A 25,309-nucleotide genomic window follows, 5' to 3' on the forward strand; every position below is an offset into this window, starting at 1 on the left:
AACATTCCTATGCTAATAAAACCAAAACCATGTATTTATAAGATATAAACCATGTTTAATTGTAATTTTACATTTCGCTCTCTGGAGTAGTTTTCTCTGCTGAATCAATACAAGTTATTTTAGAATGCATATTTATAGTATTTTGTACAACGAAAGTAATTTCTAGTCAAGTTTATACCTTTTTTTCTTTTCTCATATATATCTGATAAGCAATTATTAAAATTATACTTTTTTCTGATAAGTTTCCAGACAGAGAATTTTAACTCCTTTCAAAAAATTTTTGAACATTAATCATGTATAAGTACCTGCATCAGAATAGCTCACATTTAAAAAGTATATAAAAGAATTGCAAAAATTAATAGAAAAATTGAATTAAAATATGAGTTTATTTTGATACAAAAACATTTCTGAAATGCATGCAAATCTTTTTTCCAGAAGGCACATGGGCTTGTTGAGAGACCTGGGATGAGGTTGGGGGAAAGCATAGCGGTTAAGGAAACCAGATTCCACGTGGCAAACCACAGTTTGAATCCTAGGCCTGGTGTCTTGAAAAATTCAAGGTGTCTGTACCTGTGTGTTCCAAATCCCAACATATTGGAGAAATGGAAAAAAAGGGATAGTGGTTTGATCACAACTTATTGGAATGGTGCTCTCTCTCTCTCTTGTGAGTACATGTGGAATCTCGCAATCAATTAATAAATAAATAAATAAATGCACTTCACTTTTGAGTATAAAAGACTTTTGATGATCTTCTATCAAGTCAGAAGACAGACAGAAGTCTGGTGTTGTTTATATTTTTTTCCACAGTAAGAATAACTTCCTAAATTTGGAGGAATAGGTTTGGCAGAATGGAAGGCAATGTATACATTGACACTATGTCTAGCTTTGGCAAATTCAAAAAAGATATTATGCTCCCTATTTTTAGGATATAGAGGACAAACATAGGAAAAAACAAGTGAAGGATTTTGATAATAAAGACAGCAGCAGTGTAGTGATTAAGGCAAGTGGATCTTACATGGTTGACTATGCAGTTTGAGTCCCAGACTGGGTGATATGTGTATGCTCAAAGTCCTGAAAGGATGGAGAGATAGAGGAAAAGCTGTGGCATTACCATTCCCCACAGAGAATGTTTTTTCACTTTCTCTCCGTCTCTCTGTCTCTCCATAGCTGTGTCTCTGTCTCTCTTTCAGGTGAATGCATATTGCCTCTGCTAAACTCGGGGGGGAAAAAGAGTTGGATAATAGTCCTATTCAATGAATGTTCCAAAATATTGCATTTTTGCTCAATTAAGCTGCAAACAGTCAAAGTGACAGACATTCAAAAATTAATATAATATTTTTTTTAATTTATTTTTTGTGCAAAAAAAATTTTATCAATGATGTCATAACCTCCAATATCATTGTAATCATGGAGTTTCTCTTGAAGGTGTAAAAAGTGGTGTAACTTAACAAAGGAGAGAAGATGGGAGACTGCAGTCTTCCACATTCTTCATGACAGACATTCCAAAGTGGCTTTCTGATCACACAAGCATATAATGCCTTCGTTGCATCACACAGTATCCTCCCTGGCTATCGATGATTGTGTTAGACTCATGATTCCAGGAGAACTCATTAATAGACCTGGCTAAGCCTATCACATTATCACTCCTAGAGACACCATGTAATGTTAGTACTGACCATAAGAATAAAAGATCTGTGTCTTGCCTAAGATCTATTCTCTAAGTTAGGCTGATTATGGTTTCCTTAACCGCTGATGATAAAAGTATATTTATCATTAAAATTGAGCACATACTTAGAGATGAAACATTCTCTTTATGACCCAAATAAAGAGAAGAAGAAATTGAACCTGGGCTATATATGGGTCCTCAACATGCTGAGTAGCAGCATCAACCACACATACTACCACAACTGACCCAGTAATTTTTAGTATACTGAAATATATTCAAGGAAATAATAATCAAGTTTGGTAACTTCAGGAGAGAAATGTAAATGTCTTTATAGAGAAATTTTTGCTATAGGGTATGTGCAGTTAACAGAGAGACAGTGAGAAACAGAGAAACAAAAAGTGAGAAATCACCGCTCCCACTACCAGTGGGGATGGCCACGTTGCAATTCCTTCTCTTTCATTTTCCTCTCAGCATTTTGGGCAAACACGAACACATGCCTGATGTGAATTTTAAACCACTGGGACTGGGACTCGAACTGCAGTTGACTACATGGGATTCCCGTCATGTAATTATGACATCTGCTAGTCCCAATGTAAGCCATTTTAGAAATAGAGGTTACATATCTGAAAATCACTGGTGTCTGCTTTTCAAACCACAAAGAACCCAGACATCATTTTTCTACAGACAAGTTATAGAAAAACATTATCTGTGTCCCGGCAGTCGCCTCACACCTGTCTCATAGGTTGAAACCAATGTTGAAGAAAGTTCATTCCCTAAAATGTCAGGGTATTGCCATTTGGTCACTTTAATGGCCATTGCAAGGGTAAATTCCCACAGAATTTGAGCTTACAGGTGGTGAAAGATGCTAGAATCGCTGGTCATTGGCCTCAGACAGTGGAACCACATGGCACTAATGCTTTTGGTGGCCTTAGTGGGAACTTAGAATAAGTAGGCAGGTATGGGACTGAAAGACTCTGAAGACACAGAAAAGATGGCCTGATACAAAACTTCATGGCATTAGAAAACATCAAAATGAAAATGAGAAAATATTAATAAATAAATGATGGCAAAATATACAAGTAAAACAAAATAACAAAAGTTGTAGGATTAAGAAGGGAATTTTCAGATTGAGCTATGAAAAAATACTTGTATCAAACCATCCCTCTTATGGAGAATAAGTGTAAAAACTCAATTGCACCTAGAGAATAATTGTTTAAGATATTGAAAATCAACCAGGACAGTCTACAATTGGTGCACAAAATCATAGAGTAAAGAGAAACACATTGATATGGGCTGGGTCTTCTCTCATGATTCCTTTTTAAAAAATTGCTGAAGTGCACATGTGCTCACTAGGGACAGATGGGGGAAGTGAGTGAGAAAGCACCCCTTAGAGGGGAAGAGCACACAGTAATACCTTCTTCTCTAATCTCTTCTTGGGATTTTAGGAGCACACATTCATCTGGCATGTTTCGCAAGTCCCTGTATCAGAGATTAGAACCCTGTTCTTGGCCATGTGGGATCCAGCCACCTTAACCACTATACCATCTGCTGACCCTCCTATGATTCTTGTATTTCTAGCCACATCTATTTCTATTGTGATAAATACAAGTAGAGGTTTAGCAGAAAGTGATAGACTGTAACTATCGACAATCTCAAAGAGCTGTTAGGAAAAATGTTTTACTTCAGGAATCCAAGGAGCCAGAGTTTCAGGGGCCAGAATCCAAGGAAATGAGAATAGCAGAGCCTGGGTGTGGCACGCTGTGCGGGTTTTGCCTTCCAGGTGTTTTGCGATGTCTAAGCTGCTCTGTGGCTGGAACCTGAGAAACAAAAAAGAATGCAGTTGCTAAGAAGCTAAGCAGAGGTTTGCAGTCTCACAAAGCTGGGGAGGTAAAATGTGGAGTTCAAGGGCTCCCACAGGGGAAGGACCCAGACAGCACCACGAAATTTCAGTAGAGACCTCTTGGAGGAAGGGAAACTCAGAAACAGACTGGCCTCACAAAGTCTGAAATCCAAATTGGACATATCGCAGTCCCTGATCTGCTTCTACTCTGCCAGGCAGAGGAAAGGGAAACTCTTTTTTTGGGGAAAAACAAAAAACAAACAAACAAACAAAAACATAATTAAGAAACTCTGCAGCAATTTTTCACACTTCATTATCTGTGCTCAATAAAAATAACATGGCATTTCATAAGATAGTATCAAATAATTGAAGACAAAGTGGGAAGAAAGACCCTCAGGTAGTCTTGATATAGTAACTAAGAGATAGGATTTTTTAAAATGAATTTCACCAGGAAACTGACATTGATAAGGAATAAAATGGAAATTCTAGAACTCAAAAATACTGTACTAAAATTAAGAGCACTGCTATGGTCTAATGGCAGATTACAAACTATAAAAGAGGATTAGTGAACTAAAAATAGGTTAAGTAAAAAATTCTAGAAAAATGTTCTGAGGAAAGAAAAAATTTGGAAAATAGAGAAAATAGTATGAGTCGTATAGGGCATAATGAAAAGGTCTAAAACAAGTAATATATGTATTCCAAAAGTGTGGAGTAGAATGAATAAAACAGAGGCAGTATTTGAGAATAACTATGGTTGATACAATTTTTAAAAAAAACTGACTAAAGGCATGTAGACCAACTGGATATAAGGGATGGTCAATCATGCTGCTAATGTCCTCTTTGAATTAAGACACAATTACATGGGGACAGGAGATGGTGTACTGTTCACATCACTGGACTCTCACGTAGTTAAACGTGGTTCAAGTCCCAAACCCAGTGGCATACAATATGCCAGGCACGTGTGCGTATGTGACCAAAATCCCAGGAGGAGACTGTAGGAGAAGGGATTGCGCATGGCTATCCCACAGGGAGGGTGATATTTCACTTTGTCTTTCTCCCTAGGTACAATTACATGTTTTACACATTTGACTCTGTGCACTGTGATGTATAGAAGCTAAGTACGGGACTTTATGGAAGTACTTTTATGATTTTTGGTAGCACGTACCTGTACAATAGACTGATTAAAAGCTGTAAAGTAAAGTAAGCACTGCGGGCCAGCCCTGTAGTGCAGTGACCCCTGGGGGTCGGTGGTAGAGTGGGTGCACTGGAAGCCACACCCACAGGGCTGGCTGCAGCCGGAGTCCTGGCCCTGGTGTCCTGAGAACATGCTGAATGTGTGTGTGTGTACATGCTCCAAATTCTCATGGGATGGAAAATTGAGGAGGGGGAACTCTTTTCTCTATATCTTTCTGTTTGTTTGTGAGCACACACGCACACACACACTGGTAAAAATATAAAAAATTATTGCCAAAACACTAAGAAAACTGGTGAGAAATATAACTTGGGAGCTCTGAAGTCATGGTGATTTCAGAAATATCCAGTGACATGAGGCAATGTGAAAGAGAACTGCATGCACACCTTGAAAAGCCATATTGTGTGCTATGGGGATGCACCACAATTAAACGTGAAGGAAAAATGATAAAAGAAAAAAGAAAGAGAATAGTGGAATGTTTTCCATTTCCTCGACAGAAACAGAGTAATTAACAGGAGGCTGAGGAGAGAGGGACAACGGGAGGAGGGAGAGAAAACTGGAAAGAAAACTGTGACTGAAAAACAACTCTATTTCTTTCAATTATCAGAAGGCACGTGCACTAGCCAAACAGAGAGAGAGAGAGTCTCAGTGAGACACCGTCGTATCACAATCCTCCTCCATTTCTCCATCCTGCTGGCATCTGGGGCACACATGCGCAAGTGCATGGCAGGTTTACCTGAGTCAGTCCTCAAGTACCATCAACAGGATGGAGAGAGAGAGGGAAAAAATTGTGTCGTGACCCTGTTCCACTAGTGAGCGCTCTTTTTTTCTGTCTCTCTCTGGGGAATATGCCTGGCCTATGATAATTTTCTTTTTAAATTTAGTTATGGAAAAATGTTTTTTAATTGCATAGGTGTCCAACTGAGGGTTTTTTTTTTTCGGTCATTACAAATCAATTTTTTTATTTAATTTTATTTATTATCATGATCTTTTTATACTATATTGAATCACATATGTCTTTACATTTGCATTTTTTTCCAGCACAATTCCCATGCATATCAGTCAAGACAAAGATTTTTTTTGTCCTGAAATATTCTTTTATTATTTTTTCTTTTTTCCATTTATTTATTTATTTTTACATTTTCCCACAAACATTTACTTTACATATCACAAAATTTTTGCTCATACTCGAAAGTTCTTGGCAGTTAATAAACAACTTTCAAAATTTCAAAATACTGAATTTTAAAGATAACGTTCAAAATATTTCTTATAATTTTGTTTGTGACTCTATAACAACAGAAACAGTATGGTTTTAAATATTTTTGAGAAAATATTTACATGTCAACTACTCAAATTCTTGAAAAGCAAATGCCCAGCACACTAGTCACACATAAACCTTCTCAATTCAGCCCTGCCCAAGTGTATTCTGTGATATACCATCTGCTAGCAAAGATCAGTCTCTTTTTCTTCCTTCAAAGTCTTTCTCAAGGTAATCCTCTGGTGAGGTTGCTCTTTTGCAATCTCTACTGATTACAATGTGGAGCTGGAAAAGTTCAGGTTATTTTATGTTATAAATCCTTTCATATATCTTCTCTAATCTTCTCTTCCAGGAAGAACTATTTATGGTGCCAGGCCATCTTTCTAAGAGATTCTGTTGGCTTACTTGAGAGCCACCGTAGGTCCATCTTTTCTGATTAATCTTCAGATATGATATTCCAGTCAAAGCCCTATCCAATAATGAGTATTTCCAATTTCTGATTCAATGCAATAAGCATTATTGAACTTATGCAAATAACCCTTCTGCCACAAAATAAGAGTACTCCCAAATATCTTCTAATTCCAGAGGGATCAGGAAGAAAGGAAAGTTTATGTTTCCCTCTGAAGAAATGAACAAGAAAAATATTTTAATAAATTGCTGAACCTATCAACAACTCAAAAGAAAGTTGGGAAAACAAACCATAGTAAAAAAAAATCAGTAGTTTCACTCAAAAAGTCATAAAATTCTATTTTACCTGTTCAGTCTTATGTTCAGACTCTCTTCTGTTGAATATGCAGTGTTACTGTGGTCCAATCTTTCCGTTTAAATACTGGAAGTTAATATTCAATGTTATTATTGATATTTCTTGTCCCTAGCATTAAATTGGCCATTATTATTATTATTTATACATTTCATCACTATATATCATTTAGCTTGTATAGAGAATTTACCCAGACCAGTCCAGTTGAGAATACTATACATGTCATCAACAGTTAATAAACCATTTCTGTGTCCCACAAATATCTCACCTCTTTATTTTTTGTCCCTAATTACCTTCCCTAATGCCCTACACTCTTGCCCTCTCCCACCCTCCTTCCACAGTTTCCAATGTCCATAACTATTTTTAATGCTTTTATGTCCTTCAATCTTTCAATCTCTACCATAGAATGCAGACAGTTAGTATATGCTAAGTGGAGACATACAATGTCTCTCTTTCATAGCCTGATTTGCTTCACTTAGCAATAAATTTTCCATATTCACCCATGTTCTATCAAATGCCAGGGTCTTAATTTGTGGGGAAAAATCCCCACTCATTTTGAGATCATAGAAGTGACCTGTGTTGTGACAGATGAGTGACAGAAAAATGGAATTTTTCTGGACTCGCACATTCTCAGTTACATTAGGGGTCCCTGTGTCATTTCTCACTTTACACTTTTTACAGTGTTTATTTTAGTTTGAAGCACATTATATTGTTATTACATGTCTCTCATATTACATGGAGACAACCTTAAAGACAGGGGATTTTTTTTTTTATTTTGTATCTTCAATATCATGAAGACTAAAAATTAAATATGAGAGACCAGCAGATGGCATAATGATTAGTCACAGGAATCCCACATGGCTGACTGCGGTTTGAGTTCTGGACCTGGAGACTGAAACATACCAAGCATGCCCAAAATCCTGAGATGACAATGGAGGACAAAGGTCTATGGTGTGGCTAACCCCCCTGGTGGACTTCTCACTTTATGTCTCTCTCTCTCTCTCTGTCACTCCAGAGACAGCATGCACCCTATAACAAAAATCTCTCCAAAAATAAATAAAGAAATAAAATTTCAAAAATAATTAAAAATGAATATTGGATACATGAATTAGCAAATTATAGTTGCATTTCTGGCTATCTTTGGAGAGCATACAGCCCATGAAATTAGGATTCCTGAAATAATTTTGGTTTGTTACTAATCTTAAAGAGAATATATACTCAAATTTCACCACCAAGTACATCAAATGTGATGTACACTTTTTGTTAATATCTTTCCAAGCATAAGCAATCACTCGTACATTATATTTACTAAGAATTTTTCTTTTAGTAATAAAGAAATGTTGAATTTTATCAAATGCTTTTTGAATTTCATCAGTTGATCATAAACATTTAATCTTTTAGTCTCTTAAAATACTAATTTATAGGGACCAGCAAGTGCCAGGGAGTTTAAGAAGCTGGAGCCCACATGACTGGCTGCCAAATTTGAGCTCTGGATCTAACAGTTTAAAATTCACATTGGTTGCATGTGCATGCGTGACTAAAATCCCAAGAGGAGACTAAGGGGAGAAGAGATTGCAGCATGGCTTTCCCCCCCTGGGGGGGTATTTCTCACTTTCTCTCTGTCTGTATGGCAAGGACACATGCAATCTAGCAAACACAAAAACAAAACAAAACAAAGGTTTGCAGAAACTAATCATCTAATGTTAAAACAAAACTCCCCTCTTGGCATAGACTCTAATCATGATGGCCAATCTTTTTATGTGTTGCCAAGTTCGGTTATTAAGTTTTGTTTGTGATTGCAGAATATTGTTCATATGAGAGTGTCCACTCATATTCCGTCTTAATATAGTCTTTGTTTTTGTAGTTTTTGACTTTTTGTATTTAAGCTATTCTAAATAAACATTATATTTTAAGTGGAGATTATTAAATATAAGTTTCTCCTCTATTTATACCTTGCACTACAGGGACTCCTATTATAGGTTTTTCACAGGGTGGGATTAGGCACTGCTTCCTGGGAGTTTTATCACTAACTCCTAAAACAGTTGTTAGTCTTTGTTTTTGTAGTTTTTGACTTTTTGTATTTAAGCTATTCTAAATAAACATTATATTTTAAGTGGAGATTATTAAATATAAGTTTCTCCTCTATTTATACCTTGCACTACAGGGACTCCTATTATAGGTTTTTCACAGGGTGGGATTAGGCACTGCTTCCTGGGAGTTTTATCACTAACTCTTAAAACAGTTGTGCCAGGGGAGAGACTATAAAAGTGACTCATAAATAAAAAGTCGCATTGTCTATCATTAATTTTGACAAGGACTAATATGCAGACATCAACTAGGAAATAAAATGTTAGATAAATTACAGGGTGAGGAATCTTTCATGGCAGTTAACAAATTTGCTACAAATTTGCTTGAAGATAAATACTTATGAGACTTAGAAAGTTAACTCCAAATTATACTCTAAATGTGAAAATAATAAGGATATGATTAACAACATGTATTACACATGGAGCATTAATGTATTATATACAAGATTACAACACAGGTCCAAAAATTAAAATTAAAATGGGCATGTAATGGCATGGAGATAAAAATATGTGATAGTTCTAGCAAAGGGATTCAGCCTAAAGCATTTTTTTCTTTCTCTGCCCGGTTATATGTGATTGAACAAGAACAGCGCGACCCCGGATGTAGGCAGCACCGTCATGACCAGCTCCTTTCCCGGACCCGGGCCCCTGCAGCTCTGCTATGAGAACGTGAACGCGTCCTGCGTGAAGGCGCCCTACTCGCCTGTGTCCAGGCTCCATCTGTACGCACTGTGTGGCTTTGGGGCTGGGCTGGCTGTGTTTGGGTGCTGGCTGTGTTTGGAACCCTCCTGGTCATGGTTTCCATCGTCCACTTCAAGCAGCTGCACTCCCCCACCAACTTCCTCATCGCCTCCCTGGCCTGTGCTGACTTCTTGGTGGGTGTCACTGTCATGCCCTTCAGCATGGTCAGGTCGGTGGAGAGCTGCTGGTACTTTGGGAAAAGCTTCTGTACTTTCCACACGTGCTGTGACGTGGCATTTTGCTACTCATCTCTCTTCCACTTGTGCTTCATCTCCATCGACAGGTACATTGCGGTTACCAACCCTCTGGTCTATCCGACCAAGGTCACAGTGCCCATGTCTGAACTGTGCATCGCTATGTCCTGGGTCCTGGCGCTGGTGTACAGCGGGGCCGTGTTCTACACAGGCGCCTATGACGACGGGCTGGAGGAATTAACAAATGCCCTGGATTGTGTGGGTAGGTGTCCGGCTGTTATTAATTTTGGATTTTGATAGATTTTCTATTATTTTTAGCACCAGCCTTTGTTATGATAATTCTATATAGTAACATATTTCTTGTGGCTAGAAAACAGGCCAAAAGGATAGAGAATGTTAGTAGCAAAAACAGAATCATTATCGGGGACTTACAAAGATGGCAGAGCCACCAAGAGAGAGAGAAAAGCAGCCAAAACCCTGGGTATCACAGTGGTAGCGTTTTGATCTCGTATAACTCTTCTCTCAATCCTTTGATATGTATTTTATTTAACCTTTGGTTTAGGAGAGCAATGAAACTAATTGTTAATGGCCAAATATTAAAGACAGTTCATCAACCATGAATTTATTTTCTGAATCAGCCTAAATTTGAAATTAAGGAATTTGTTGATAAAATGGAGATTTACTAGTAGTTAGTTTGTAAACTACAGGGCATCTTGAAACATTAGCTTCAAGACCCAACATTTATATTTTCCATTTTCTTCAATGGTATCCCCTTCCCTGTTTTGTCAGTTGTTAATTATTTCCCTCTTCTGAGCCTTTCTTCATGCTTAAGTTCCATCACTTCCAGGGGTGTCCCAGTCCTCTGGTCCCTGTTAAAGTCTTGGATATCCTTTTCTCGACGGGATTGATGCTGCTTTCTGCTACAGCAGCTTGTTTGTCAGGGCAGAGGCGTTCTGTAGCTCCCAACAGATCCCCAGATTGTGTGCATCAGCCATGTCAGACTCAGGACAGACTCAGTCTATATGTTGGCAGACATTTTGTTAATGTGGGAATAAATATGAGTAAATAGAAATATTTCTGAAATGCAATTTTCTTATGTGGATGTTTTCCTCATCCCGTGAGGTTTGTTGTTTTGTCTCCTAGTCTAATGTTGAGCAATTTTCTATCTTCGTCCCTCTATAAGCACTATGCACTATCTATTATCGGTGTTAACACCTGCATTATGGGAGGACCGATCATTTAAGAAATGGTCCTGGCAGATGGACTAGGTCATCAGGAAAGTCATGATATATTTCTCTATGCTAAATGGAGTCATGACTTTAAAAAAAAACCAACAGTTTTTTGCAAAAGTGGATTATTTTTCTTTATATCATTTGCAAACTAAAAGTGATTCCTTCTAGATGTTAAAAATTTAAAAGAACATATTGTTTTGATATATTTTAACTAGTAAAATCATAGCAAAAAACCTGTATAGAGTCATGATTTCAAATTAAAATTTTTAAACCTCAGGAGAAAACAACACCAAGTTAAGAAAATAAGCCTTTGAAAAACTATTGGTCTCATACACTATGAAGAAAGGATTAATAGCTGTAAAAATAAAAAGGTCTTTTATAAAACAGTAAGACCAAAACCAATATGCCAGTTCAGAAAAAAATAGGAAATCTTACCACAGAATAAAATAAAAAACTAATAAATAAATTAAAATACCAATGTAACAAAAGTTTCAGGAAAAAAAGAACCTAAAAACTTTTCTTGAAATTAAAAGAAAAACATTAAAAATGCCTATTTGATGACTGCAGTAAGCTATATAGCCCTAGCTAGGTGCTACTTTATAGTATGTTCATTCTACTCACTGAGGTTTATGCCTAAAGTCAGACTTGTGTTCATGTATATGTATATATCAGCTGTGCTTGCTATTCAAAACATTTAGATTAATTAAGATCTTTAGTGAACCAATAAAATGTGGTGGTGGGTGGAAGGCGTAGAAAGCAACTATAGGTACCAGAGACAGAGTGGGAGGAAGGTGGGAGATGGCAGAGGATGAGAGATAGGGAATGAAGGATGGGAAAAAAAAGCGAAATATACAGGAAACAAGAAATGGAAAATTATTTGTTGATGATAACAAGTATGTTGATGTGCTTGAGCCAATATACCGTGTATTCAGGATAGAAAATCTCATTTGTATGCTGTAGTGTACAGTGAATGAATGTAAATACATAAATTTATATTTAAAAAATACCAATATTACAAATAATCAAAAATGCTTTCAAAAACATGATAGTATTAGGAAACAAGAAATGGAAAATTATTTGTTGATGATAACAAGTATGTTGATGTGCTTGAGCCAATATACCGTGTATTCAGGATAGAAAATCTCATTTGTATGCTGTAGTGTACAGTGAATGAATGTAAATACATAAATTTATATTTAAAAAATACCAATATTACAAATAATCAAAAATGCTTTCAAAAACATGATAGTATTTTATATGTCAAGTTGGCATATATTAAAAAGATTAATAACACATGATGATAATTAGAATGTGAGGAATTCAGAACTCTCATAAGAGTCTATCATGCTCATATTCATTTCACGAGGATAAAATTTCATATATCCTTTCTGAGGAGCATTAAAAATTTGTTATAAGAATTTAAAAGAAAGCTGACCCCATAGCCTAGTGTTTAAGGAGGCCAGATCTCATATGGCCAACTGCAATTCAGTCCTGGCAGCATCTTGAAGAACATGCTGGGCATATGTCTATGCTTGTCTTAAATCCTGACAAGATGGACAAACGGAAGAGATGAGACTGAGGTGTGACCATGCCCCATGGAGGGAGGTTGCTATTCTTTTCTTCATTTCTTGTCTCAATCTCACTTTATGTTTCTCTGTCTCTCCAGAGACAGAGAGTGTGGGTGCCCTCTGGCAATTTGAAAAAATTAAAAGACAAGGGGATGGCAAGTGGCATGGTGGTTAACAGCGCTCAACTCCCACATGACAAACCACAGTTCAAGTTCCAGACCTGGCTGCTTGCTTTATCACTTTCTCTCTCTCTCTCTCTCACTCTGTCCCTCTCTCATAAAATTAAAATAAATAAATAAAGTTAAATAAAATAAATCTAAAAAAAAATTAAAAGATAAATATTCCATGTCCAACAAGTGACCTTAAGAAAAGAGTCAGGTAAACAAGAGAATATATTCATTGTATAACCATTATTAACTAAAGAAAAATAATGTAAGTATGGGCTACTTTAAATTATATTATACCTAGGTAGTGGATTATTATGAAGCTGTAGCATGCCAAAGGCCAGCATGGTGGCAATGTGATAATGCAATGCTACCCATTGTCAAAGCCATATGGGAAAGTCCTGGGTCCATGTCCTGCAGTGTCCCTGTACTCACCGGGAGTATGCAACGGTGCGTGATCCTGACTGACCGAGGCTGATGCCGAGGGTGGATAATGGTACGAAGACCCTACTGGTAGTGACTCCTTCTCTTTCTGGGTCTCACAGAAAAAATAAATATGTAAACCAAAAGGAGGAAATAAAGAGCTAAGAGGTTTTTGTGAACCAACAAGGAAAGACAACAACAAAATATATTTGTGACTAAAAAGAAAACTCTAACTCAGATTGCAACATGTTATAGGTGATGTGATGCATTCATATGTATATATACATGTATATGTATGTACGTACATGAGGGAGCTTTAAAAATTGTTTTGAAAAATAGGATGGGAGTGTATATTTATTTTGGTACCAAAAAGGTTTAAAATCCATTAATTGTTTTTTCATAATATGCTTTTTTATGATTTTTTGAAGATTCATACATAAATTTATATAATTTATTCAATGGTTCACTCAGACTTAGCCTTTCTGCCTTAGTCTCCAGAGAAGCTGGGTCTACAAGCACACACTACCATGCCTGGCTTTTAGAGTGAGCCAATAACTGAACCTGGGACTCTCATGAGGCTTCCGTCTGTTGAGTAGCAGCAGCTAATAGTGACTGTTACTATTGTTGGGCTTGTATATATTCTTATATGTACTTTTCACAGTTTAATTTATATCCTGTATAAAAACAGGATAAAAGACATTGTTTGTGTGTATGTGTTTGGGCATTTACTTTGTAATGTAGCTCTTTTATTTGAATATTTGTGATATAATAGGTATATGAAAATTGATCTTATCTGTGATATTGCAACTGAAATTTATTTTGCCAATGGTTTTAGAATACACTGAAAAAAAGCTTTTGTTGAAAATATACAATAAAATCGATAGTACCGTTTCACATATCTCAGTTCTGGTTGAGCTTTGAGCTTGATTTATCTGTTTGCGTGTTTCAGTTTAAGAATATCTTTTGAGGGCATATGTTTCCTTATCTAATGGAACTAAGTTTTAGCTGCATTGGTATATTTTAGGAACCATATCTGAATGCAATTAAAACGCCTTAGAAATTACATCTTAATGTTGTTGAAATATATTTAAATGCTTTGCAGCAGGTCTTGAACATCCACAACCATCTTTCACCAATGTTTTTTCATTTAATTCTTTCTTTCATGAGCAAGAGAGGAAGAAAAGCAGGCACCCATAGTAGAGTCTTCAGTCTGTCCCCAGCCTCAACCAAACCCGCCTCATTAATACTTGTGTTGAGAGAGGTGAATTCAGAAATGTCTATGTGAGTTAGTCTTGCAAAGGGTTTCTGGTATGCCATGTTACAACCTCATCAAATTTTAATTATGCTCTACATTCAGGAGTGTGGAAACTACCAAAAGTCATTCCCAAGACCTATTACCCACAGGACCATATGATTAGGTATCATAGTGAAAATGAATTCAAGTGTTTGCTAATTCGCTCATCTGCCAGAATCCTCGGGTGGTTAGTTCCAGGACATTCCTCCTTTGCGTCACTGAGATGACCAAAATCTGTGTATGCTCTAGTCCCTATAGAAGAAGATGAAGTATTTTCATATAACCTGTACATATCTTCCTGTACACTCTAAATCATTTATTATACCTAATTCCATGTAAAGTCTATGCAAACAATTGTTAGACTGTATTGATGAGCAAAAAACTGGCATGGGAAAATTAGCATCTGTATTTGTTCAGTACAGATACAACCAATTATTTATTGATCCATGTTCAGTTGAATCCATGAATGCGGAGTCATGGATATGGAGGGCCTTGGCTATGATAAATTAAAATCCCAAATTCCTTAAGTAGTAAAGGCTACAGAGCACAGCAAGAGATTACTGGATAGGAAAGCCCTTCTGCAGAATCTTAGAGTATCCCAGTCCTCCCTAGTACAGAGACCTGAGTTATATTCTGAGAACCATCCCAACTATTTACAATTGTTAAAGACTATCTGGTACTTTTTCAAATGTTTCATACAGTGAATATCTGAACTAAAAATTGATTAAGAATCCTGGATATAGTAATAAGATCGTGACCCTGTAATAGTATTGGTTAATAGTTCTAAGGCATCTCAGTACACATCACCGATTTCAGAAATGTCAGAGGACTTCAAAGGAGTGTGCTTGAAAAGACTTCTGTAAATTTTTCATTACGTGGATGGTTACAGGATAATTAGCAAAGGAATTTTTTTTTAATTTTATGATTCCTTATTTTTATTGAGTCACTGTGCATCTCTATATGTTTTTTTGTTGTTGTTGTTTTCTGGGGGTTTTTTAGCAAAGGAAATTTTAAAACAAGAACAAGAACCAAAGGTAAAATGAGGCCTTTAGAATCATTGATTGCAAGCACAGCATTTATAAAGAGGGGAAACATGAAGATGATATTTAACATCCCATATCTTAGACTTGACATGACTTTAAGAACTGAACTTCTAGAGGGACCGGCAGGTAGCATGACGTTTAAGGCACTGGACTCCCAAATGGCCAACTGCAGTTCGAGTCCCAGACAAGTTTCTTATAAAGCATGCCAGGCACATGGGCATGCATACCCCAAATCCCATGAGAATTGATTGCTGTGTGACCATCTACCCTGGGCAAGCTGTGGTGATTTCTCACTTTAACAGTCATTGTCTCTCTCAGATGAGTGAATGTGCTCTTTGGCAAAAACCTAAAAAACAAACAAACAAAAAACACAATGACTTTTCCCAGTAATAGAGGGAAGGCTGAGCTCAGCACATCAGCTGCAGTCACAAGATATAGAGACCTGCGACTGTGACAAATGTGTTGGAAAAGGAGACTTCACCAGGCTGGAAGGAGCACTTCCCTTCTCAAAAGAGAATATTGTTAAATGTGCTCGTGAGAGTTAGAGAAATGCATTCCTGGAGACAGACCACAAAGAGCATCTACAGCTAATCACATGGAGACAAGGCCACTGGAAAAAAGATGCCACCCTAGAGAAAAACAAGAAAAAGAAATAATCTCAAATTTTCTGAGATTTACTTCTTGTACTCAGTTGAATGCAAGCTTATAAACACATTTAAGTGACTTGAAGAAAAATCAGTTATACTTAGAGCACACCTGAGTATATAGTAGATAAGATGTGTACCTGCCACTAAGTGAATTTTGTGTCCTCTCCAGCTCACTCACCTTTGAAAGAATCCAAGGTGCTTGACAAAATGAATAAAAATAAGATCAGTCATAGCACTTTGTTCATTATTACATTTTTTAAAAAAGAATCATTTAATTTTATTTGTTATTATGATTATTACTTTTAGATTTCCATGTGCTCACCAGAGAGAGACAGAGAAAGAGAGAGAGAGAGAGACTGAGAAAGCAAGCCACCAGGTCCAGCACTCAAACACCTATAGGTTAAAACATCTCAAAAAAAAAAGAAAAAAGAAAAAAAAAAGACCTTTTCCTCAGTTCCCATCTGGCAGTTTTGCAGTAAACACCACATGACATGTTCTTTGATTCATCTTTGAGCTGTTGTTGCAAAAAAGATCATTTCAAATCTGAAAAGAAATGAGCAGGATATTTTCATGAGATTCAGACTGAAAATGCAGCTCAGAGCCCTACTGCTGGGATTTAATGTTGTCTTGTTTCTTATTTTTTCCTTTGAATTTTTGTTTTGATAGATGAAGTCAAAGGAACAAGGACCAAGTGTTGATGTCTGTGAACCTTAAATTCCTGTGATTCTGCACTATGCCATGTCCCCTTTTCCCTGCAAAGGGTCCTTGGCCACATTCTCCATCATCTCCTGGTACTTTGGGCTCTACTCGACTTCTGCCTTCCCACCTAGATTAGTGGTTACTGCCGTCTCTGCTCATCCTGACTGAGGCCTCCATGAAGCATGCATGGAGAGAGCTGTGGTCATGTACACCCTCCACAGTCTTACGACATAGGTTGTTGTTCCCACCCAAGGCTGGTGGGGACATAGCACATTTCATGGGTTGCTCAATGGGGCTAAGCCATCTGCCACCATCAATCCAGGTCTCAAATGTTTCCTGGTCTGGAGATTGCAATTCCTTGGCAGATGCATGTCTGCATTTGGTTCATGTGACAGGTCAAGAGAAGGGCAGATGTTCACCCCAGCTTCCTTGCCCCCATTCTGGCTCTGCATATTTGCTTAGCAGTTGTCAGGATGGGAAAACTGTCAGAGAATGAGCTGTGTGCATGCTGAGTTGCAGAACAGAGCTTACAGACATACTCTGAAAATAGTTCTGTGCCCAATGGAGTGGGACATCACATAGCAAATATCCAACACCGGGACAGGTCAAGACAAGTCAAGGATGTATACTTTATTACATTTAATAACAACTTTTTTCATGTTTATTAACATATATTCTTGCCTTTTAATTTTTCCCTGAGCCCTGAAAATTATAGAGGCAGCTTTAAAAATAGGGAATAGGTGATATTATTGTCTAATTCTGGGCTAGACATTTTGGGGATGGCTGTGAACATAAATCTCTTGATTGTGAAAGTTATATGTGTGTCTCCAAGGCAGCAGAACACAGGAAAACATGTTTATAGAATAACTTACTAATTGTAGTCATCCAAAGTAAATTCCCTTTCATGATTCACACCTTACACTTAGGGGATTCCTTGTGAGGAATTATAATAGGTGAAGCTGATTGGCTGACTTCGAGGGCATCTTGGAAAAGAAGATTATTAAAAAGTGATTTCTCTAAAAGGGAATAATATTGTGTGTGAATCTCTTTTGCAAGGAAGAGCTTCACAAGTATAAAGGAGTAGGTATTTAAGTTAAATTTTTCCAATTATTCAGATAATTAATAATGTGATTTCTAATCTGAGGAAATTCATAGCAGTTTTGCTCATGGTTAACTATGAGGTTTAGACAAAGTCACAGAAATAATCATTTGATTCAAGAAAAAGAGAATGTTGCTTTTTAAGTTTTTAATTTTAAGATTTGTTTTCTTTGTAATTGAAATGACAAAAAAGATATGAGACAATATGTGAAAGTAGTCATTTAGATATGTATTTTATTTTTTAGATTTTTAGGGTTCAAAATGATCGTTTCCTACTACAGGAAGGAGCAGACACACAGCAGGCATCAAACAGCAAAAGCATGGCCAGCAATTTCTCCCAGCCTGCCGTGCAGCTCTGCTATGAGAATGTGAATGGATCTTGCATTAAAGTTGCCTATTCGCCTGGATCTCGCGTGATTCTGTACACCGTGTTTGGCTTTGGGTCTTTGCTGGCTCTTTTTGGAAACCTTTTGGTGATGACTTCGGTTCTGCATTTCAAACAGCTGCATTCTCCAACCAATTTCTTACTTGCTTCTCTGGCCTGTGCTGATTTCTTGGTGGGAATGACTGTGATGCCCTTCAGTATGGTCAGGTCTGTGGAGAGCTGCTGGTACTTTGGAGCCCAATTTTGTACTTTCCACAGCTGCTGTGATATAGCATTTTGCCTCTCTTCCCTCTTCCACTTGTGCTTCATTTCCATCGACAGGTACATTGCTGTTACTGACCCTCTGGTCTATCCAACTAAGTTCACAGTGCCTGTGTCTGGAGTGTGCATCAGCATCTCCTGGGTCCTGCCTGTTCTGTACAGTGGGGTCGTGTTCTACACAGGGGTCAATGACGACGGGATGGAAGATCTAGTAAGTGCTCTCAGCTGTGTAGGTGGCTGTCAGGTTGCTGTGAATCAAGATTGGGTTTTGATAGATTTTCTGTTATTCTTCATACCAACCCTTGTGATGGTAATTCTTTACAGTAAGATTTTTCTTGTAGCTAAACAGCAAGCTATAAAAATCGAAACTACTGGTAGCAAAACAGAATCATCTTCAGAGAGTTACAAAGCTAGAGTGGCCAAGAGAGAGAGAAAAGCAGCAAAAACTCTGGGGGTCACAGTGATAGCCTTCATGATTTCATGGTTACCATACATAATTGATTCATTAATTGATGCTTATATGGGCTTTATAACACCTGCTTATATTTATGAGATTTGCTGTTGGATTACGTATTATAACTCAGCCATGAACCCTTTGATTTATGCTTTTTTTTACCCTTGGTTCAGGAAAGCCATAAAGCTTATTTTAAGTGGAAAAATTTTAAAGAATAGTTCATCAACCATTAGTTTATCTTTAGAGTAAGTGTAAGTACTAGTTTGAGAAAATTATTGACATTTTTTTAAATTATGAATTTCTGATGAAATCAAATATAAGAAATTAATAGTCTTACAGATTAGGGAAATACATTGTTTTTCAGATAGTCCGGAAAATGTCTTAAGAGGATGAAGCCAATAAAGCATTAAGATATTCACTATACTAAATAATAAATGAGAAAGTTTGCATACATCACCTGTCTCATTATTTTTTATACACCCTTGCCACATGGTCTTGTTTCTTCCAATTTGCTGAATTTAGAATCTCATTTTGGATGTGAAATCTCTAATCATCTCTTTTATGCTCAACTCTCATTTATCTTCAAATGGTCATTTGTTTCTTGGCTTTCAAGATGCTGTGTTAGTTTCTAAGGTTACCATACCAAAGCTCCATGGATTTGAGGGCTTAAGCAACAGAAACTTATTTTCTCATGGTTATAAGAGGCTTGAAATCTGAGACCAAGGTATTGGCAGGTTAGGTTTCCTTTGAAGGCCTCTCTCCTTGGCTCCCAGATGGCTGTCTTCTTTCCATGTTCTAAAGTGTGCGTGTGTGTGTGTGTGTGTGTGTGTGTGTGTGTGTGGTAATCTCGTCTTTTTAAGAGCATCGGTCATATTGTATTGGAGACCACTCCAAACTCATTTTAACTTATTCTTTCTTAAAAACTGAAGCACTAGAGGTTGCTACATTAGCATTTGAATTTCAGGTGACAATTCCATTTCTAAACTAAGAAGTTTAGGTGCTATGATACCACATAAGTGTCTGCTTATTTACTGCCTTTTTATTACTATTCCTGTCTTTTCTTTTAGTATCTGTAACTCCCAGAAGTTTGGGGGCCAGCAGAAAAATGTCTGCTTAATGAAGAGGCAGAAGAATGTGCCCTCACAATATTGTGAGACCAGTAATTGGGCTTTAGGATCAGGTAGTAACAACAGTTGCCCCAACATTTTGCAAATGGAAAAAACCTTCCATGATAAGGCTGGCACAGTAATTATTAGCTAATGGGAACTCCAACAGAATGCTCAGTTTTTACCAACAGCAGCCATTGCTACGCCGACACGTACCACCTGAAATGAGTGTGCAATTCACTTCCTCAACCTTTCTCAACAGCCTCAACATCCTGAAAATAGTGTGTATTTTACCAAAACTCCTATGCTAATAAAGCCAAAACCATTTATTAGAGTGTAAACAATGTGTACTGTAATTTTGCATTTCATCTCTCTGCTGATTCAACACAAGTCATTTTAGAAGGCATACTCATAGTATTTTGTATAATGAAAGCAAGTTGTGAAGTTTAAACCTTTTTTTTTCCTTTTCTTATATTTATCTGCCAAGCCATTAATTAAAAATTATTAAAGTTTTTTTCTCATTAGTTTCCAATGAGACAATTTTAACTCCTTTCGAACAAATTTTGAGCATTAATCATGTATAAGTACCTGTTTTCAGAATAGCTAAGATAGTCGATCACGGTTTGAGTCCTAGATCTGGTGGCTTAAACTCACACTAGGCGCATATGCATGCATGCCCAAGATCTCGAGAAGAGAATGGAGAAAAGGGGATTGCAGCATGTCCACCCCCCCGGGGGGTGATTTCTCACTTTCTGTCTGTCTGTCTCTCTCTGTCTTTCTGGCAAGTACACATGCCCTATAGCAACAATATCTCAAAAAAAAAGTAGTATATTAAAGAATTACAAAAATTAATAGAAAAATTGAATTAAAGTATATATTTAATACAAAAAATTTTTGAAATACATGCACATTCCCCCCTCCCCCCAGAGGGCACATGAGCTTGCTGAGAGAGACCTGAAGCAGGGTTGTGGAAACACATATTGGTTAAGGGAACCAGATTCCACATGACCAACCACAGGTTGAATCCGAGCCCTGGTGTCTTGAAAAATGCAATGTGCCTATGCCTGTATGTTCCAAATCCCAACAGAGTGGAGAAATAGAAGAAAAGGGACAGTGGTATGATCACATTTAATATGGGGGGGGTGTGCTTTTTACCACTCTCTTTTTCTTTCTCTGGAGAATACATGTGCACTCTGTTGTACACACACATACACACACACACACAGAAAGAAAGAAACTAAAGTGGACTTTATTTTTGAGTAGAAAAGACATTTGATGATCTTTGAGTATGAGAGAAGACAGACAGTCTGGAGTTGTTTATTTTTTTCCAACAGTAAAATTAACCTCCATAAATAGAGGATTGGTTTTGGCAGACTGGAATGCAATGCATACATTGGCAGTATGCTTAGCGTGGCAGATTTTTAAAAGATTGTATTCTCCTTATTTTTAGGGTATAGAGAACAAACATAGAAAAAAAAGTAGGTGAAAGATTTTGATAATAAAGACAGCCAGAGGTGTTGTGGTTAAGGCAGCTGGATTTTACATGGTTGAGCATGTAGTTTTAGTCCCAGACCAGGTGGTATGCGTGTGTTCAAAGTCCTGAAAGGATGGAGAGATGGAAGAGAAGGGATTCTGGCATTACTATTCCCCACAGAAAGAGCTTTCTCACTTTCCTCTTTCTCTCTGTCCTTTTCTCTCTGTCTTTCAGATGAGTGTACCCTCTGGCAAATTTAGAATAAAAAGGAAGAATTGGATAGTAATCCCAGTCAGTGAATGTGCCATAATATTGCACTGTTATTCAATTAAGCTGCAAACATGAAAGTGACAGACATTCAAAAGTTAATTTTTTTTCAATTTATCATTGAGGCAAACAAAGTATTTTCATGACTAATGCCAAGACCGCCAATATCATTCTAAATGTAGAGTTTTTCTTGAACATGTAATTAGTGGTGCAACTTAACAAATGAGAGAAAATAGGAAACTATAGTCTTCCACATTCTTCATGGTAGGCTTTCCAAAGTGGCTTTCCGATCACATAAGCATAGAATGCCTTAGTTGCATCACACAGGAACCTCCCTGGCTATGGATGATTGTGTTAGAGTCACACTTGTGATTCCAGGAAAACTCAATAATAGACCTGGCTAAGCCTATCACATTATCACTCCTGGAGTATGAATTAAGACACCATGTCACATTAATACTGATCATAAAAACAAAAGATCTGAGTCTTGCCTAAAATCTATGATCTTAATTAGGTCGATTATTATTATCCTTCACCACTATGATAAATGTATATTATCATCAACAAAGACCACATACTTAAAGATAAGACATTCCCTTTAGGATGCAAATAAAGCTAAAATGGTTGAGGGCTAGCAGGTGACATGGTGGTTGGAGTGCTGGACTCCACATGGCCAACTGTGGTTCAAGTTCTGGACATGGCAGCTTCCTTTCTTGTTTTCCCTTTCTTTCTGGAGAGTACAGTGCCGTATAGCAAATTAAAAATAAGAATTGCATATAAAATAAATATTTCTAAAAAAAATGATGGTGCATTGTTATCACATCGTATAGGTACTTAGAAGTACTAGTTAATTCAGTTAGAAAGGTCAATGATAGATACAGAAATTTAAAAGGGGAAATTAAAATATCATTATTTGTGAGGCTAGCCAGTGGTGTGATGGTTAAGTCAGTGTATTCCCACATGGCTGATTATGGTTCTAGTTCCTGACCGTAGTGGTGGCTTGAAAATCACTCCAGCTGCTTGTGTGTGTACCCAAAATCCTAGGAAAACAACGGAGGAGAAGGGATTGTGGTATAGCCATTGACCTAGGGGATGATCTCTCACTTTTCCCCCTCTCTGTATCTGGTGGCTACACACACTTTAATACAAAAACCTAAAAAGAAAAAATAAATCATTATTTGCAGATGAAATGACTGAAAATAAATTTGTCAAAGTCTACCGTACTATTAAGAACTATCCCATGTGACACCTACAACTCTTTCTGTGATTCAGGAGCAGAAATAGAGACATGTATTTCCCACAGTTATTCAGTTTACTCACGTTGAAATTTAGTGATTTGAGGTTATACTGCATGAATCACGTAAGATGATTTTCCTACTGCGGTTATTAAACATTTCCCATGTGACATACCTGCTTCCTGTAATGGCAAAGGAGGTTAGACACAATAATGCTCTGCAGAGGAAATCTAGAAAACTTAGAAAAAGTATTGTAAAAATTTGAAAAATACCAGATAGAGGGACTGTCCTCAGCACAACAGTTAAGAACTCTGCAGAGGGAGCCAGATCACATGTGACCGAGCACGGTTTAAGTCCCATGCCAGGCACACGCTCTCATGGCCTGGATCCTGACGAGATGGAGACATGGAAGGACAAGAAGGGACTGGTCATACTCAATCATCAACATTTTTTATTAAAACCTGGGAAATTGTACTTCAAATTGACTGAATTTCTATAATAGAAAATAGGGTGATCTAAGATGTCTAGGTCTAGTTTCATACCAGAATTCAATGTACATTTTCTCTGGAGAAAGATAATGTCATTTGGGGACTGGAAAGTCCTCAAATTATTGACATCAATTTTTCATATAAATGTTTCAAACTCAGTAAATATAATCAAGAACAAATATTGCAAAAACCAACAGAAGCAATGGAAAAATTCTAAATAGTAAGAAAATCATTATGATATTTTGCAATGACCAGACCGAGTACATTTAACAGTATTTGTTTTGTGTTTTAAAGACAAACTCTTGTCATGTCAAAATCCTCTTCCCTCAGCCTTCTGAGTAGTCAGTACTATAGGCAGAAACCATGCCCAGCCCTTAGGGTGGACCAGGAATCAAACCCTGGCCTCTGTGGGTGGGTCTTCAGCCTGCTAAGTAGCAGCATCAACCAGCACATGCTACCACAGCTAGGTCCAGCAATTTTTAATATAGCTGACCATATTCAAGGAAATAATAATTGAGTTTGAGAACTTCATTAGAGAAACGTAAGCTATTTTTAAAAATAAAAATTTTAGATCTGAAAATCACTGGTCTATGCTTCTCAAACCACAAAGATCCCAGACATCATCATATGGAAATATAGAGACAAGTTGAAGAAAAGTATTTGCTATGTGCTGGCTGTCTCCTTGCTCCCGTCCTACAGGTCAAAATCAATGTTGCAGAAAGTTTATTCTTTAAAATTTCAAGACATCTCCATTTGGCCACTTCAATGTCTTTTGAAAAAAGTGAATTTCGGGATCAGCAGTTAGTGTAATGGCTATGTTGTTGGACTCCCGTGTAGCTGACTGCAGTTCGAGTCCCAGACCGGGTGGCTTAAACTCACACCGGGCACATGTGTGTGCATGCTCAAGATCCCGAGAAGAGAAAGAAGGAGAAGGGATTGCGGCATGGCCATCCCCCTGGGGGGTAATTTCTCGCTTTCTAGCTCTCTGTCTCTCTCTGCCTTTCTGGGGAGCGCACGCGCCCTATAGTAAAAACCTCTCCAAAAAAAGAAAAAGAAAAAGTTAATTTCCACACCAGTTGACCTAAAAGGCTCTAGAATCTCTGAGCATTGGCCTCAGACAATGGAATCATGTGGCACTAATGTGTTTGGTGGATTTAGTGGCAATTTAGAATAAGTAAGCAGGTGTGACACTGAAAAATTCTGAAGACCCAGAAAAGATGGTCTGATACAAACATCCATGAGAAAAGGAAGAAATCAAAATGAAAACTAGAAAATATTTGCAAATAAATTATGACAAAAATATGACAAATACAACAAAATAACAAAAGTTTGGGGATGAAGTGGGGGGAACTGTTGATTGAGCTATGATGAAATAGCTTGTATCAAACCATCCGCCTGATGGAGAATAATTATAAAAAGGTCAACTGCACCTATAGAATAATTGTTTAAGGTATTGACAATCAACCCAGACAGTCTGCAATTAGTGGACGAAATTATTATATTGTGAAGAGAAACACATTGATGTGGGCTGGGCCTTCTCCAATATTCTTTTTTAAAATGTTGCTGTAAGTCACATATGATCACAGAGACAGATGGGGTTGAGGAGCAAGAAAACCATTCTCAGAGGGAATGGTCATGCTGCAATCTCTTCTCCATTCTTGGGATTTGGGGCGCACACCCACATATACCTGGCATATTTTCCAAGGCCATGGGTCAGGGACTAGAGCCCTGTA

The 25,309-nt window shown here is 37.3% G+C and overlaps 1 protein-coding gene and 1 pseudogene across 1 annotated transcript; both read left to right on the plus strand.

Moving 5' to 3' along the window:
* Positions 1-9,421: 9,421 nt before the first annotated feature.
* LOC102489840 (trace amine-associated receptor 6-like) lies at positions 9,422-10,381 on the plus strand (annotated as a pseudogene).
* Positions 10,382-18,223: 7,842 nt separating this feature from the next.
* On the plus strand, positions 18,224-19,255 carry LOC102486534 (trace amine-associated receptor 8). The gene has a single exon (XM_006144310.1). The coding sequence runs from the start codon at positions 18,227-18,229 to the stop codon at positions 19,253-19,255; it is 1,029 nt and encodes a 342-aa protein (XP_006144372.1). The 5' UTR covers positions 18,224-18,226.
* The last annotated feature ends 6,054 nt before the right edge of the window (positions 19,256-25,309 follow it).

Source organism: Tupaia chinensis, unplaced genomic scaffold, assembly GCF_000334495.1.
Source record: "Tupaia chinensis unplaced genomic scaffold, TupChi_1.0 Scaffold000117_2, whole genome shotgun sequence".
In the NCBI taxonomy this organism is placed as follows: domain Eukaryota; kingdom Metazoa; phylum Chordata; class Mammalia; order Scandentia; family Tupaiidae; genus Tupaia; species Tupaia belangeri.